The 14291-nt window shown below is 40.7% G+C and overlaps 3 protein-coding genes across 4 annotated transcripts; 1 reads left to right on the top strand and 2 right to left on the bottom strand.

Annotated features, from left to right (window-relative positions):
* The first annotated feature begins 2151 nt into the window (after window positions 1-2151).
* On the top strand, window positions 2152-4401 carry LOC112468134. Its single transcript, XM_025037214.1, has 4 exons — window positions 2152-2490; window positions 2653-3520; window positions 3712-3998; window positions 4306-4401. Exons 1-4 carry the CDS (start codon window positions 2152-2154, stop codon window positions 4399-4401), a joined length of 1590 nt encoding a protein of 529 aa, XP_024892982.1.
* LOC112468283 (fatty acid synthase-like) lies at window positions 4132-10265 on the bottom strand. 2 transcript variants are annotated; one of them, XM_025037437.1, is made up of 5 exons: window positions 9486-10265; window positions 6312-6509; window positions 5866-6122; window positions 5538-5769; window positions 4132-5133 (listed from the first exon to the last, which is right to left on the bottom strand). In XM_025037437.1, the coding sequence occupies exons 2-5, from the start codon at window positions 6481-6483 to the stop codon at window positions 5081-5083; spliced, it is 714 nt and encodes a 237-aa protein (XP_024893205.1). In that variant the 5' UTR covers window positions 6484-6509; window positions 9486-10265; the 3' UTR covers window positions 4132-5080. The 2 variants fall into 2 exon arrangements, with proteins under 2 accessions (XP_024893205.1, XP_024893265.1); XM_025037497.1 differs by lacking the exon at window positions 9486-10265 and having other exon boundaries at window positions 6312-6552.
* A 2630-nt stretch (window positions 10266-12895) lies between these two features.
* Window positions 12896-13716, bottom strand: LOC112468205. Its single transcript, XM_025037333.1, has 2 exons — window positions 13395-13716; window positions 12896-12992 (listed from the first exon to the last, which is right to left on the bottom strand). Exons 1-2 carry the CDS (start codon window positions 13694-13696, stop codon window positions 12932-12934), a joined length of 363 nt encoding a protein of 120 aa, XP_024893101.1. The 5' UTR covers window positions 13697-13716; the 3' UTR covers window positions 12896-12931.
* Window positions 13717-14291: the final 575 nt, after the last annotated feature.

Here is a 14291-nt window from a genome sequence, read left to right as displayed (position 1 = left end):
AATGATGTTTTATTGAAATGTCTTTTTATTTGAAAATGGCATGCACAACAAAATTGAGTGTTTTCTTCGCCTCGATAGTAAGAATCCAATATGGCCGCGGTAACCATCCAGGAGCCTTAAGGGGGCAACTGTGGAACAAGTCTCGTCCTTCAAATATCTTGGAACCATCATGACCAGTCTATATGACCCTAAGAAAGAGATCAGATCAAGAATCGAGCAGGCTAGAAGAACATTTACGAATATGAAGACGTTCTTTACGAGATCGGATCTAAGTTTGGACCTCAGGGTCGGTATGATCAGATGCTACATATTCTCTACCCTGTTATACGGTTGCGAAAGCTGGACTCTTGACCCAAATACGGAAAAAAAATAGATGCTTTCGAGATGTATCTGTACCGTCGTATGTTGCGCATATCATGGGTAAATAAAATAACCAATGAGGAAGTCCTCAGCCGTATGCATAAGCAGAAGGAACTCATGTTGACAATCAGGGAGAGAAAGACGAGATATATAGGACACCTGATGCGAGAAGAAAGATACGAACTCATACGACTGATCATCCAAGGCAAGATTCAAGGGAAGAGATCGACAGGCGCCAAAATTTCTGGCTGAAAGACATTAGAAGATGGTTTGGCTGTACTTCAGTGGACATCTTTCGCATGGCCGTATCTAAGACTATGTTAGCCATTTGGATCGCCAACTTTCGAAAGGAGACGGCGTCATAAAAAAGAAGAATAAGCGAAGAAATGACTAAAAAACAACCGCCGTCATCAGCAATCTGTCTCGCGGTGACTAACGAAATGCTACTGCGACAGATAGAAAGGTTTTGGCTTCAAGAAAAGATACCAAGAACTCCACAACTGTCGGAAGAAGAGAAGGAGTGTGAGAAGCTGTATGAGACCACATACAAGAGGGACGCGACGAGAATGTTTATCGTGCGCTTACCTACTTCGCCTAACGTAACACTCGGAGATTCCAGAGAGTTTGCTTTCAAACGCCTCATTTAAAAAGATTTAAAAAAGAAATATTGCAAGTTCATGCAGGACTATATCGATCAAGGACACATGACACAGGTTGAAGACAAAGTTCTGAAATTGGAGCACTACATACTGCCGCACCAGGCTGTCGTGCGTCCGGATAGCGTAACGACGAAATTACGCGTAGTATTCGACGCCTCTGCAAAAACGACCATGAATACTTCTTTGAACGACAAGTTGATTGCAGGACCAAATCTACAGGGAGATTTGATCCTAATAATTCTTCGGTTCAGGACACATGAATACGTTGCAACAGCGGATATAGAGTCGATGTTTAGGCAGATTCTAGTTAAAGAAAAGGATCGACCGTTGCAATTGATACTTTGGCGAAGAAATCCAGAGGATCCCGTGATGATATTTCGATTGAACACTGTGACGTACGGAACGACCTGTGCGCCATTCTTAGCAATCAAAACGCTGAGAAAACTGGCCGAGGACAACGGAATGGACTTGCTGGCGGTGCTCGCGCTTTTGAAAGACACCTATATGGATGACGTTACCAGCAGAGCTAAGACATTAGAAAAGGCGATTGAATTACAACGACAGCTTACTCAATTGTTGGAACGAGGCCGATTCCACTTGCGTAAGTGGCGTTTCAACGTCCCAAGAGTTTTGGCGCATCTCGCAGAGCAGAGCAAGACCGAAAAACTATTAATTATAGATAAGGAACAGCTCTCAAAACGCTAGGTCTTCTGTGGGATGCAAGAAGGGACCGTCTACAGTATCAGATCAAAATGGAAGAAAGCCAAATTGTGACAAAACGACTTATTTTGTCAAAAATAGCGCAAGTGTTCGACTCATTGGGACTCATCGCCCCGCTGTTGATCAAAGGGAAGATAATAATGCAGCGTCTATGGTTGTTCGATCTAGATTGGGATCAGGAGATTCCGGAGGAGCTCGTACCTGCATGGGAAGACTATAATCAGGCTCTAGCAAAGATTGGTAATCTACAGATACCACGAAACGTCAATCCAAGGAACGCGTCCGATAAGTTCGACATATTCGGATTCGGGAACGCCTCGGAGAAGGCTTACGGCGCGGCGCCTGCTTGTACGCAGTAAGCCGGGATAAAAATGAAGTTATCAGTTCACATCTCATATGCGCCAAAACAAAGATGGCACCGCTCAAAACAATATCGATACCGTTTTTGGAGCTCGAAGCAGCGCTTCTTCTCATAAAACTATATGCCTTCGCGAAAGACGCGTACGGCAACAGGATCAACGACGTTAAACTAAAAAACGACAGCCAGATAGTGCTTGCTTGGATTCGAGCGAGACCACACGAACTAAAGACTTTTGTTGCGAACCGCGTAACCAAGATTCAGAACATAACCGAAAACATCGATTGGGGTCACGTGCCGACGGATGAGAACCCAGCCGATCTGTTATCAAAAGGTACCACCGCGGACGTGCTAGAGAAGAGTAAGCTCTGGTGGCATGGGCCTCCCTGGATTGTAATTAAGAGTCAAGAACCGGAACATGTGAAAGAACCGGAAGTCGAACTTCTAGAACGGAAACCCGCAGCAGTCACACTGACGACTATCGAGACACTGGATTTGTGAGCGAGGTTTTTGACGTACCAAAAGTTTCAACGGGTGATTGCTTGCTGTCACCAGTTCAAGACCAGGGCTCTTGATAAGCAGCAAGTAAGCGCAATCAAAATCAAAGATCTGGAAAGGGCAGACCAGACGATCCTAAGGAAAGTGCAACAGGAAGCGTTTTCCGAGGAACTCACCGACCTAAGGCGAAAGCGAAGATTGTCGCGAAAAAGCAAATTGCAATCTCTAGATCCTTTCATAGATGAAGAGGGTTTGATAAGAGTAGGTGGAAGACTTCGACACGCGAGTGTGCCAGCAAATCAGAAGCATCCTATCGTATTACCAGCAAAGCATCGAGTAACCAGTCTGATCATGCAAGAAGAACACTCGCGTCTGCTTCATTGTCCCCCTGAGCATCTCTTTAATGCAGTGCGACAACGTTACTGGCCTTTAATCGGTCGCAGAGAAACCCGCAAAACAGTTAAAGGCTGTCTAAACTGCTTTCGATTTCGACCAACAGTACCAGGCATAAAAATGGGAGATCTTTCTAAACAAAGAGTGATCAGCTTCGACAGACCGTTCAGAAGTACTGGTATGGATTACGCGGGCCCCCTTCAGCTCCGCGAGAGTCGACGCAGAGAGAAACTTCACCTTTCAAAGGAATATATAGCGATCTTCACCTGCCTAAGCACTAAGGCGGTGCACATTGAACTTGTCTCGGATATGACAACAGAAGCATTCCTGGCGGCTTTGAATCGTTTTACGGCTCGTCGTGGAATTTGTTCGGAGATATTTTCGGACAACGGGACAAATTTCGTAGGAGCATCCGAAGAATTAAAAGAGGTATACACGTTTCTAGAAAAGGAGAGCTCGGAAATAGGACGCAGCTTGGCTAATCAACGGATAAAATGGAGCTTTATTCCCCCACGCGCTCCATACTTCGGAGGTATTTGGGAGGCGGCAGTCAAGGTCACTAAACGGCATTTATACACGGTAACCCAAGGAAGAGTACTTGCATACGAGGAATGCAGTACACTACTGTCTCTAGTTGAAGCGATAATGAATCGCGGCCCCTCACACCGCTATCCAGCGATCCAAATGATTTTTCTGTTTTAACATCTTCTCATTTTTTGATAGGTGATTTACTTATACAGCCAGCACAATATGATTACGCTGAGGTTCCAGAGAATCATCTCACCCGTTGGCAAAACCTGCAAAAATTGCACCAGCAGTTTTGGATCCGCTGGCACAGAGAATACCTGAACGAATTGCAGCAGCGAACAAAATGGTCTGATATGGGAGACAACATCAAATTGAATACCGTGGTTCTGATAAAAGAGGACCACCTCCCTCCACTACAATGGGCTCTGGGTAGAGTCACAGCCTTGCATCCTGGACAAGACGGTGTGGTGCGAGTGATCACCGTAAAGACAAAGAGCGGTGACTTTAAAAGGCCAGTCAAAAAGCTTTGTCCACTACCAAGTGCAGACAACAAGAACTAAATAAACTTGTATTAATATATTTAAGGACATTTAGTAGTTAGCTACTAAGATAAGAAACTTATATTAGTATTAAGACATTTATTAGCAGATTTTGAGTTACATTTATTTAACGATTTATAGCATTTAGTTGATTTAGTTTACATACAGGCAATAATCTTGCAGTTTGATTTAATTTTGATAGTTCTAAGATCAATATTTACTACAATAACATCTAAATTGTTTAACGCAGATTTTGTTGAAAGATAGTCCTTTCAAGGGGGCGACAGATGTTCGCGAGAGTTTGTTCAATTTGCGCAGAGTGCAGGAAGTCGAGGCTAGAGTGTAGGGAGTCGAGGCTATAGTGTAGGGAGTCGAGGCTAGAGTATAGGAAAGAAGGACAGAATAGTAATAATGGCGGAAGAGCATGTAACGAAAGCGCGCGAAGTCTGTGCAATAAAGCGAATTATAGATTGATATCCATTGTGAGTGCATTCATTACCATCCAAAAACAGTATACATCTCTCAATATATGTATACATATATACATATGTGGATCGGTACGAAAGTAATGCCTTTTAATTTTTTTTCTTTCAAATCTGGCGCCATAGAAAATTTTGCATTTTACTAAGTTGTTACTTGAAATCTCTAGTTATGTTATGTTGAGTAGTGTTGTGATCAGTTTATGTTTGTGTGTCACACGAATAATTCAAACTGGTGTGTATTTTAAATACGCGTAACAGACAAGGTCGGTGATTGAATTTCTTACCGTGGAAGAAATGAGTCCCATTGAAATCTATTTGTATTTCAGAAACGGTGTTATCATAAACATTTCTGAGACGCGAATGAATTTCAATGGCTGCGCGCGTGCAGCAGAAAGAGCAATTTAGCGAGCAATCAGTAATTTTTTTAAATGGTTGGACCTTGCCTTTAGTTCTTCCCTGGATCCAAGTGTAGAAAGCAATCATAATAAAGAATCATTGAGCGCGCATTGAACTGCTTTCTCCGCTGAACGCAGCCATTGGAACTCACTTCTTCCACGATAAGAAATTTAACCACCGCCCTTGTCTGTTACGCGCATCTGAAACACACACCAGTTTAAACTGCCCGTGTAACACACTCTCGTAAATGATCACAATACCACTCAACATAACTCGCAACTAGAGACTTCAAATAACAACTCATTGAAACGCAAAATTTTCTATGGCGCCAGATTCGAAAGAAAAATATTAGGAGGCATATTACTTTCGTACTGACCCTCGTATATACATACACGTATATAACATTTATATACACAGAAAAATTAAATGATTACTTGTTTTATCGAAAAAACATGTTTGACTTTGACAAAAATTTTATCACAAATATTTTTACTAAAACTACACAGCCCGTTGAAATTTGTTTATTGTTCGTGAATGAGAAAATGTAATCCTTTAATTTTTATGTTTAATATATTAAACAATTAATTTGTTTCAATAAAAGTACCAAGACGAGCGAACTGCAGGTTTATAATTGAATTGAGACATAATTGTGCAGCCCCAATTATCGCATCTTCACATTTGCCCGATATGATATAATGATAACCAACAGCCATGGCATAAAGACTAGAGCTGCAAGCTGAATCGATTGTATACGATGGTCCCTTCAGATCCAAATGGTACGAAATCATGTTTGCTGTTGTAGATCTGGTACATCCAATAAGATTCAGACCATCCATCTAATTGCAGAAAGTTAACGATTACAAATTCTCGCACACAAATGATAAATTCAATAATTTCTTCTATTACATTTATCAATTAATAATTTTCTCTACCTCAAGATCCTCATACAAAAATTTAGCTTGCGTTTCAGAAAAAGATGCCGCTATGATCACGGCAGTATTCTTTCCTCGCAATTGCTTCGGATTAATCCCCGCGTCGATAATTGCCTCATAAGAATGTTCCAGTAATATTCTCGCCTCAAGTCCGAGTGTGTGCGCTTGCTCGAAAGATAATCCGAAGAAATCCGCATCAAACTTGTTCAAATTATTAACTATTCCCATACGGTTTGGTACGCGCGCGTCTGGATGATCTAACAAAATATATAATTTCACGCAAAAGCATTACGCTCCTTGTTCACTTCTTAATAAAATTTTAGTTTAAAATACATGTCCTTAACATATAACCACTAATAATAATTATTGCAGAAGGACCATGGCATATCCTATATCCACCAATCAAGCATAAATGCAGAATTATCCTTGGTATATGAATTAATCACCTCTCTTCCATCGTCCATGATCAGCTCTAACAAGATCTTTTTTATTAAATAGATTTTCTCGTAATTGATTCATATTATCTGAATCCGGAAATCTACCAGCAATACCAGAAATAACGATCTCCTCGCCAGAGTCAATACCGTTCCAGGAGCTACATGCTTCTATGCCATTCATGATTTCGATTGTTTTCTTTGGATAATCTAGAAAAATGCTACGTGTATTTTACATACTTATTTCTTTTTTACATATTATATCATACCTGTCTTAATGTTCATAGTATCACTATGATATCAATTAAGGTTGGCGAAGAAATGAAAAATTCGTATAAAACTTACCTTTTTTAAAATAAGGTAAAGAATAAGCCAAGTGTACGTGTACAAAATCTTTATTTTAAACAATTTTGATCTAATTTGGTCTTATAATTCTATAATATGTATATTTTTTACTACAAAAAACAATGATATCAGAATAAGGTGCTAAGTAAATATTATAAATTAGTAACATTTGATTTTCTTAATCATGTTTTTTTATTATACTTGTTGCGTATATGTTCTGTTTTTTTTTTTTACTGTTTATTATTAGATTTACACACAAATATACTTGGCGTACGTGCCTTTCTTATGTTACTGGTGTACAGCAACATAGCATATGCTACAAACATATTTGTGGCATAAAAAAGGTACGTTGAGTGTTTTTTGTGTGTGTAAATAATAAAAAAATATAAAATAAATAATAAAAAAATAAAACAGGTACACACAATAAGTATAATAAAAAAAACTTTGATTAAGAAAATCAGAAATTACTAATTTATCATATTTATTTGGCGCAAACCTGCAATATCAATACTTTTGTAGTAAAAAATACGAGCGGTATTATAAGCTCAAATTAAGTCAAAATTTTTTTCAATAAAAATTTTGTATAGAGCGCGTACACTTGGCGCATTTTTTTACTTTCTTTTTGAAAAAGATAAGTTTTGTACGAATATCACTCTCTTGTCACAAGTACATGTGGAAATCGTAAAAATATAAATTCTTTGATATCAAGAGACACGGTAGTGTCTCGCGCCAAGTATACGTGAAGCGAGACCGCACCGTGGATCATTTACGCGACCCGACGAGTTGCAAGTACCCGAGATTTTGAGATCTTGATAACCAGAACGGATCAAGTTCTAACTAGGCTTAATGGATAGCTTGGACCAAGCTTATATAATAAAAGTGTCTTTATTTTTCCGTTACGTGCCCTACAAGCGGAGATATTGCAATGCAAAATCCAAAAGTGGAAATTTTTATTTAAGAAACGTCCACGTTGTCGTTGTCGGACAAAAATGGCGGCTTGTGTGTCACTTTCCCATTTTTGACAGAGGGCATTGATGCCCGTGCAGACCTAGAAATCCTTTACTAGAGACTGGTCAACTTTAAGAATGTGACCACAAAATGGCGGCGAAGTCGTATGTGTGTGTGCGTAAATACGTGAACTCGATATATGTGTGCGTGTTTGTTTATCGCTGTCATCTGTTGCGCGTGAATTCTGCGCTACTACGTCGTGTAAGTAATATGATTTTTTTCATTCTAATAACAATATGTAACATCTTATTAATTGAAATATAAGAAAGTAATATGTTTAATGTGTCTGCAATAAATATAACTAATATTTATTTTGGAAAAACTAATCTGTATATAATAAATATAAAAAATAAAATAATATATTGTCACGACTTTTTGCACTCCCGGAGCGGTCCGGGGCGTGTGCCGGATCAAAAGGGGAAAAGGAGAGAAAGGTAACAGGCCTCTCCAGTGATTCTCTCGCACTTCCGACACTCCGCAAAACGATCTTAAGGTTGGGCGCCAGACGCGTAGATTCGCATCCGCGAAATCGCTAAGAACCAAAAGAGAGACGCAAAACGGACGAAGTCGGTGTGCGAGGCAATTGCTAGCTCAGCCTAATAGCGGGGCGGGATTAATGAAGGGCAGCGCGATATCCGGCGGGGTGACACGGAAATCATAACTTCAATCAGCTAACAAATAAGGAGTAACATTTATTGTGTAATCAATTTAGAGAAATTAATGATGGCCAACTTGGCTTCCATTTATAAGGCAAATAGATGGTTGATAACGTGGACGTCAAATTGGAATAACACATAAAGGATAACGCGGACGCCAGAAAAACACGGAAAATTACGCTAATTTAATAAACGCGCGGAAGGCGCCGGCATTACACAAGATAATATGAAAAGAAAACTAACTTCCCGAAGGCTTCAAATCAATAGAGCCGGCGACATCGGCAAAACATAATCGGAGTAACGTGAAATAATATTGCGTGAGCTGGCACGACATGATAGCGCGTCACGCTCGGAGCGCGTGAACGCAAGGGCCCAAGGCTGTGCAGAGATTTTGTCGCTAATAAGCTTAAAATAACGCAAGGAATAATCTTAGTCTACTGCGAATAATAATCTTAATCTAGTGGGAATAATATTCTTAATCTAAGGCGAACAATCTTCTTAATGTAACGCGAATAATATCTGGACGTAACTAATCAGTCGGGGTGATCCGTATTTTACCGTCATTTCTAACGCGAATAACGTCCCAACGCCAGGAGTCAATCCGCGCGAACAATATTCTCACGCAAATGATATGTCGACACGGACGATATTATCACGCAGTTATTATCCTACGTAAGGGCTCGAAAGCAAGACTCAGGCGCGAACAATACAGCAAGGCCGGTAACATCCGGACGCAATCACAGAAATAATGTCTCGGCACAACCGATACTGCGTAGATAATCTAATTGTAAGTGTCCGGACGCGAATCGCGAGCGACGTAATTACCAGCGCGAACAATCGTCTGACGCAATTAATACTATCACGCGATTAATATTCGGCCGGGTGAATTACTACGCACAACGAGACACGCGGACGTGAACGCGAAGGGCGTGAGAAATGGCGTACTCGCGATATCAAACGTCGTCATTGACGCGCTTACCGCAATCTCCAGGAGTTCATATATTTCGGTCGCGATCTCACGACCACGAGACCATTCCGGTGCCCCTCGCTTTCGCTGTCGATCGCCAAATACGCCTTGTTGGCGAATACGTTAATTATCGCAAATATTCCCGAGCGAGAGCGCTACCCGGAGAGCGGTGTCGTGGCGTGACATTGAATATTACCGAGGCAACCTCACCGTTGGTTGATTCTCTCTCGCGAGGCTCCTCGCCGTCGTCCCAAGGATCGGAAGAATAGCTGCCAGTATTCGTACGAGAAACTGTAAGTGCGACTCAAGTGCGCAATAGAGTACCGCCACGTAGGCGTGCGTGCGTCGGAAATCGAGGACGAGCCAAGAATGCTCCCGAAATTTCGCTCGATGGCGGAATCGATAGCGTACCCCTCCCCGGGCGTACGCGACCCCGCGACGCTATAGCGCGGACCAATCAGGGGTGAGCTCGCAGGCTCGCGGTGGATTCTTGCGTAGGGCCGTTAATCACGGTTTTTCGCAGGGCGCCAAACGGTCCCTCGTTCGCGCGGCGATTTTTCCAGGATCCTTCCCGATAGCGGACGGGACGTGATTGCCTCCGCGTTCCTCTTTGTCGGTCCAAAAATGGTTGCCAACCATCCCGGAATCCGGTCAGTAGGGTGAGGAGGGCAGGTGAGCTGATTTTGCCCTGGCGTCCCGGGGCCCTGCCGTTACGGATCCGCCCGCCGCTGTGTTTCGCCGCCGCGCGCGTGTCCTCTCGCGCTCCCCTGCTTTTGGCGGCCCGCAAGCACCACCGAGATCCGTTTCTCGTCGTCCGCTTCCTCGCCTCTATCCTTGTCGTCGTCTTCGTTTTTCCGTGATTCTCAGCATCGTCTCAGGAACTCCGGTTTTCGGCTCGGTGAGGCGCCGCGCAAGTGATACAAAAATAAAAAATGTAGGGATCAGAATAATTTTCGCAAATTTAATATGCCCCTGGAGATCTCGCATCGATTCATTGGACCGTCCTCAGGCGCGAAAAAGGTTGCGAAACCCGCGCGTTGTGACGGCAGCAGGACGCTGCAATGCTGCAGCGAAACTGCAACGTCACAATATATATATATATATATATATATATATATATATATATATATATATATATATCGTTGTGTAGGCAATTGTTAATAAATCAAACCTCACATACAGAAAATCACTTGCTCCGTTTATTATGTTCACAATGTTCGCTCCGTTTACACAGTTTACGCTGTTCACTCCGTTTATAATATCTTGACTACTCCACTTATATGTATATACGCCTTGACAGTATCCGACTCGACAGTCCCTCGCGAGTACTCGGATTAATTAATACCGGCAGCCCGATCTTGGTCCCTCGGATCGCGGACTCTCTGCACGGAATATCATCTCACACTGTCGCATTACTCTAAATCGGATCCTGTCGCGTCAATTTCATTCGACAGGTGGAGCCATATATCACGAATCGGCGCCTACAATACATCTACCTATAATACATCAATTCGGCGCCTACAGCTTTATCTAATTATTAATGTTATTTTATTTTTTATATTTATTATATACAGATTGGTTATTTGTGTAACAAGTGCGGGAAGTTGAGAATTGGACACGAGTGAGGAGTGGACGCACGAACCGAAGGCGAGTGCGATCACCCGCACGAGTGTCCAATTCTCAACCCGCACGTGTTACGCACCCTACTTTACATTACAAAGTGCGTGGAAAGTGGCCCATTGCGCACGCGCTATCTGTGTCACTTTCCACGCACGTGTGATATAAATATATATATATAGCTTTTTCGCCCGCAGCTCTTCCTTCTTTTCCCCGAACAGTAATATTTATCTCCAAGAAAATTTTTTTGAAAAATGGGACCTTTTTTTAGACAATTTTGTATTAGGTCCCCTTGTCCTCAGGCTCAGACCCCTTCCCAAAACCCTCTACGGTCTAAGTTAGAGTATCATGAGATAGTATAATTTAGTTGTTCTAATATATGGCGGAGTTCACACCTCTCCCTCAGGGGGGAACCGACAAGGGACTACCCACTGGGGAGGAGATGGAACAGCCTTCAGCAATGGAGGTGGAAGAGGAGATAAGAAGTACCTACGATGAGGTACAGAAAGAAATCGCGAAGAGCGGAATGCCAGCAGCAGTGCGCCCGACCGTACAGGGCAAGAGAAAGATTATTGATCCTGCGGTGCCCGCAAAATCTAGCGAGAACAGTGAGAAACCCCCAAAGAAGGTTGAGGGTTCCACAATGGAGGATCGTCTAGCACGAATGCTAATCAAGTGCGTAGTAGTAAAGGAGCACAAAAGGCTAAATGGGGATTTACTCGAGCGTCGTAGGAACCTATTGGATTTTGAAGATTAGATGATAGAAAGAAAAAAAGGTTATATAATCTACACCCTTTCACCGGTGGGGGAAGCGTCTACAGGTTTTCAAAAATGTAAAAAAAAAATAGTCACATGAAAATACTCGAGCGCGTCAGATATTGATAGTGTATATGCCCCACGTGTCTCTGACATTGGAGGTATAGCCCAGTCAATATAGACTTTTAAATGGAATTAATTCCGGGAAGCAATTTTTTTTTTTTGACTGTTTTGGAGGGTCATGAGTAGTCTAAAACCGGATTTTCGAGATCCTAACCCTGGAGCGTTAGCCGCCATTTTGATTAGAAGAGTGATTTTGTAAATATCTCGCTTATTTTCAACTTTAGAGTGAAAATGTAATAACCAAACTTGTAGAAAATTTAATACTCTACAATTTTGGTCCTTTTCATTTTTCACCTAGGATCGATATTTTGGGTCTTAAACTCAAAAGTAAGGGGTGAAATTTTTTTTATTTTTTGAATTTACTTGGTATAATGAAAAACATCTTTTCCACACCACCACGGAGGTAGAGTTTATGGCGCGTTTATTCAAAGAATTAAAAAAAAATAATAAAATTTTACCCCCCACTTTCAAATCTAAGACCCAAAATATCGATCCTAGGTAAAAAATGATAAGGACCAAATTTGTAGAGTACTAAATTTTCTACAAGTTTGGTTATTACCACTTTCACTCTAAAGTTGAAAATAAGCGAGATATTTACAAAATCACCCTTCTAATCAAAATGGCGGCTAACGCTCCAGGGTTAGGATCCCGAAAATCCGGTTTTAGACTACCCATGACCCTCCAAAACAATAAAAAAAAAAAAAATCGCTTCCCGGAATTAAATCCATTTCAGCGGCTTTTTCGGGCTATATTGACTGGGCTAGTATGTTAATCTGCCGGTTTGCATGGTGAGGGTGGCTGTACGGAAAGGTTGAAAACGGAAAAAAGAATTTTATTCGAGCGCGTCAGATATTCAGAGGGGATGTTAAGTGAACCCGAAAGAAGCTCCCATTCAAAAGATTGACGATTCGGACATGACACAAGCTCATAGCGGCTTCTTAATAATGCAAAAAAAATCGCTATTTTGAAATACTCGAGCGCGTCAGATCATTATACAGGTGATTCAGCTTGATGTCCTAGTCGTGCTGACCCATAATCTGACGATTATTTGGAGAAATTTTATTAATCTGACGAATTAAAAAAAAAATTTTTTTTTAATTACTAAATGTAACAAATAAAATGCATGAAAAATAGAATGCAAATAAAAAAATCTATTTCTTTCAATTATAATATATACATAAAAAATCGAAGTCTCGTTCAAAGTTGCTTGATACTCCCGCTCTGAAAATATTTTCCCAATAAGAAACCTGATATTTAATAACATGAAACTGAATTTATAGCATTAAAAAACAGTTCTTTTAAGCATTTTATAACGATTTTAACAATTTTTTTATATAAAATATATTTTATAATGTTTCTTAAAAATAATAATTTCTTTTATTCTAAGAATTATATTAAATAACATTAAAAATTTATTTTTAATATTTAAAAAAATTTTTATTTTTTATGTTAAGATATAAAAAAAAAATATTCACAACATTTCATTATTTTATCATCAGTCGCGTTTGATAAGAATGTACCGTAAAATTTTTGCATTAAGTTTCCGGGAAACCCACTATTAATACAATAAAAAAATAAAGAGCTTTTAAAAGTAAAAATAATATATTATAAGTGAGCATTTACTCGTCTGTCGATGTACCAGCACCCTGAGTTGTCGTGGAAGTAACAGGAACATACGATTCGGAACTCTCCCCAGAAACTTCCGGTGCATTATCGCATTCCGCTGCACTTTCCTGTTGCTCGAGATTTGGAAAATTATAAGGTACTTTAATCGCTGTGAATAACTTATAACACTGCGCGTGATATCCTTCATTTAATGAATTTTTAGCCGAAAGTTCAACATTATCGTACGTTGTTTGTGATTTCCTGAGGACCGGTTTGCTCCGACGATACTCCAAAACCGTAAGGCATTTTTTTATTGTCATTGATGTAAATTTCACAATTTTTTCAAGTTTATTTTGTCCACAGAGGCGCGGAGTGAGGAATACATGCTTCACTGCAGCTGTACGCACTAAACTTTTCTGACGATTTGTGCTACTTCGGCTTGTGAAAATCGGCAGATTATATTTTTTCCGTTATTCTTGAATTATTTCCTTCAAAATAAAAAAGAATTCGACCGCGCTCGAGAATGTCAAAGTGACGTTTTTTTTTGCAAGTTTGTGATTCTCTCACTCCCTTACGTCACGCTCAAATTGTCAGATTATTAAAATGCACACTTTTCAGCATGTTATTAACTCACCTTACCTTAATCTGACGCGCTCGAGTATTTCTAACGATCAATTTTTTTTTTACTATTCTGATCGGCTGCCTTAGACGCGTGATCCTATATTAAGAGCTTATATATAGTAAAAGTACTCAACAGGGTGCAAGGTATCCTCCTATCTGTCGCGCTCGAGTAAATCCTAAAATCCCCTATTGGCTTTTTTACTGTAGAGGACAAAATGAGGGTGATGGAGGAAGGCGTTGTAAAGAGGCTGGCCCTTCAGTTAGGCAAGGGAGAAGAGGGAGACACGAAGGCTC

Source organism: Temnothorax curvispinosus, unplaced genomic scaffold (assembly GCF_003070985.1).
Source record: "Temnothorax curvispinosus isolate PA1 unplaced genomic scaffold, ASM307098v1 QBEX01000234.1, whole genome shotgun sequence".
Classification (NCBI taxonomy): Eukaryota; Metazoa; Arthropoda; class Insecta; order Hymenoptera; family Formicidae; genus Temnothorax; species Temnothorax curvispinosus.
The sequence above is the reverse complement of the archived record's forward strand: the minus strand, read 5'-3'. Positions and strand labels throughout refer to the sequence as shown.

Bases quoted from the DNA above. Each gene is read 5' to 3' on its own strand.
- LOC112468283 (XM_025037437.1), bottom strand. From the start codon at position 6,483: ATGAATGGCATAGAAGCATGTAGCTCCTGGAACGGTATTGACTCTGGC. The intron at 6,123-6,311 runs GTGATTAATTCA...ATATTTTGTTAG, and splicing joins TCATGGACGATGGAAGAGAG to ATCATCCAGACGCGCGCGTA. The intron at 5,134-5,537 runs GTACTTTTATTG...TGTGTGTTTCAG, and splicing joins CCTGCAGTTCGCTCGTCTTG to ATGCGCGTAACAGACAAGGG.
- LOC112468134 (XM_025037214.1), top strand. From the start codon at position 2,152: ATGGCACCGCTCAAAACAATATCGATACCGTTTTTGGAGCTCGAAGCA. The intron at 2,491-2,652 runs GTAATTAAGAGT...TGCTGTCACCAG, and splicing joins GGCATGGGCCTCCCTGGATT to TTCAAGACCAGGGCTCTTGA. The intron at 3,521-3,711 runs GTATTTGGGAGG...ATTTTTTGATAG, and splicing joins ACGCGCTCCATACTTCGGAG to GTGATTTACTTATACAGCCA.
- LOC112468205 (XM_025037333.1), bottom strand. From the start codon at position 13,696: ATGACAATAAAAAAATGCCTTACGGTTTTGGAGTATCGTCGGAGCAAA. The intron at 12,993-13,394 runs GTAAATGCTCAC...AAATATTTTCAG, and splicing joins GCTGGTACATCGACAGACGA to AGCGGGAGTATCAAGCAACT.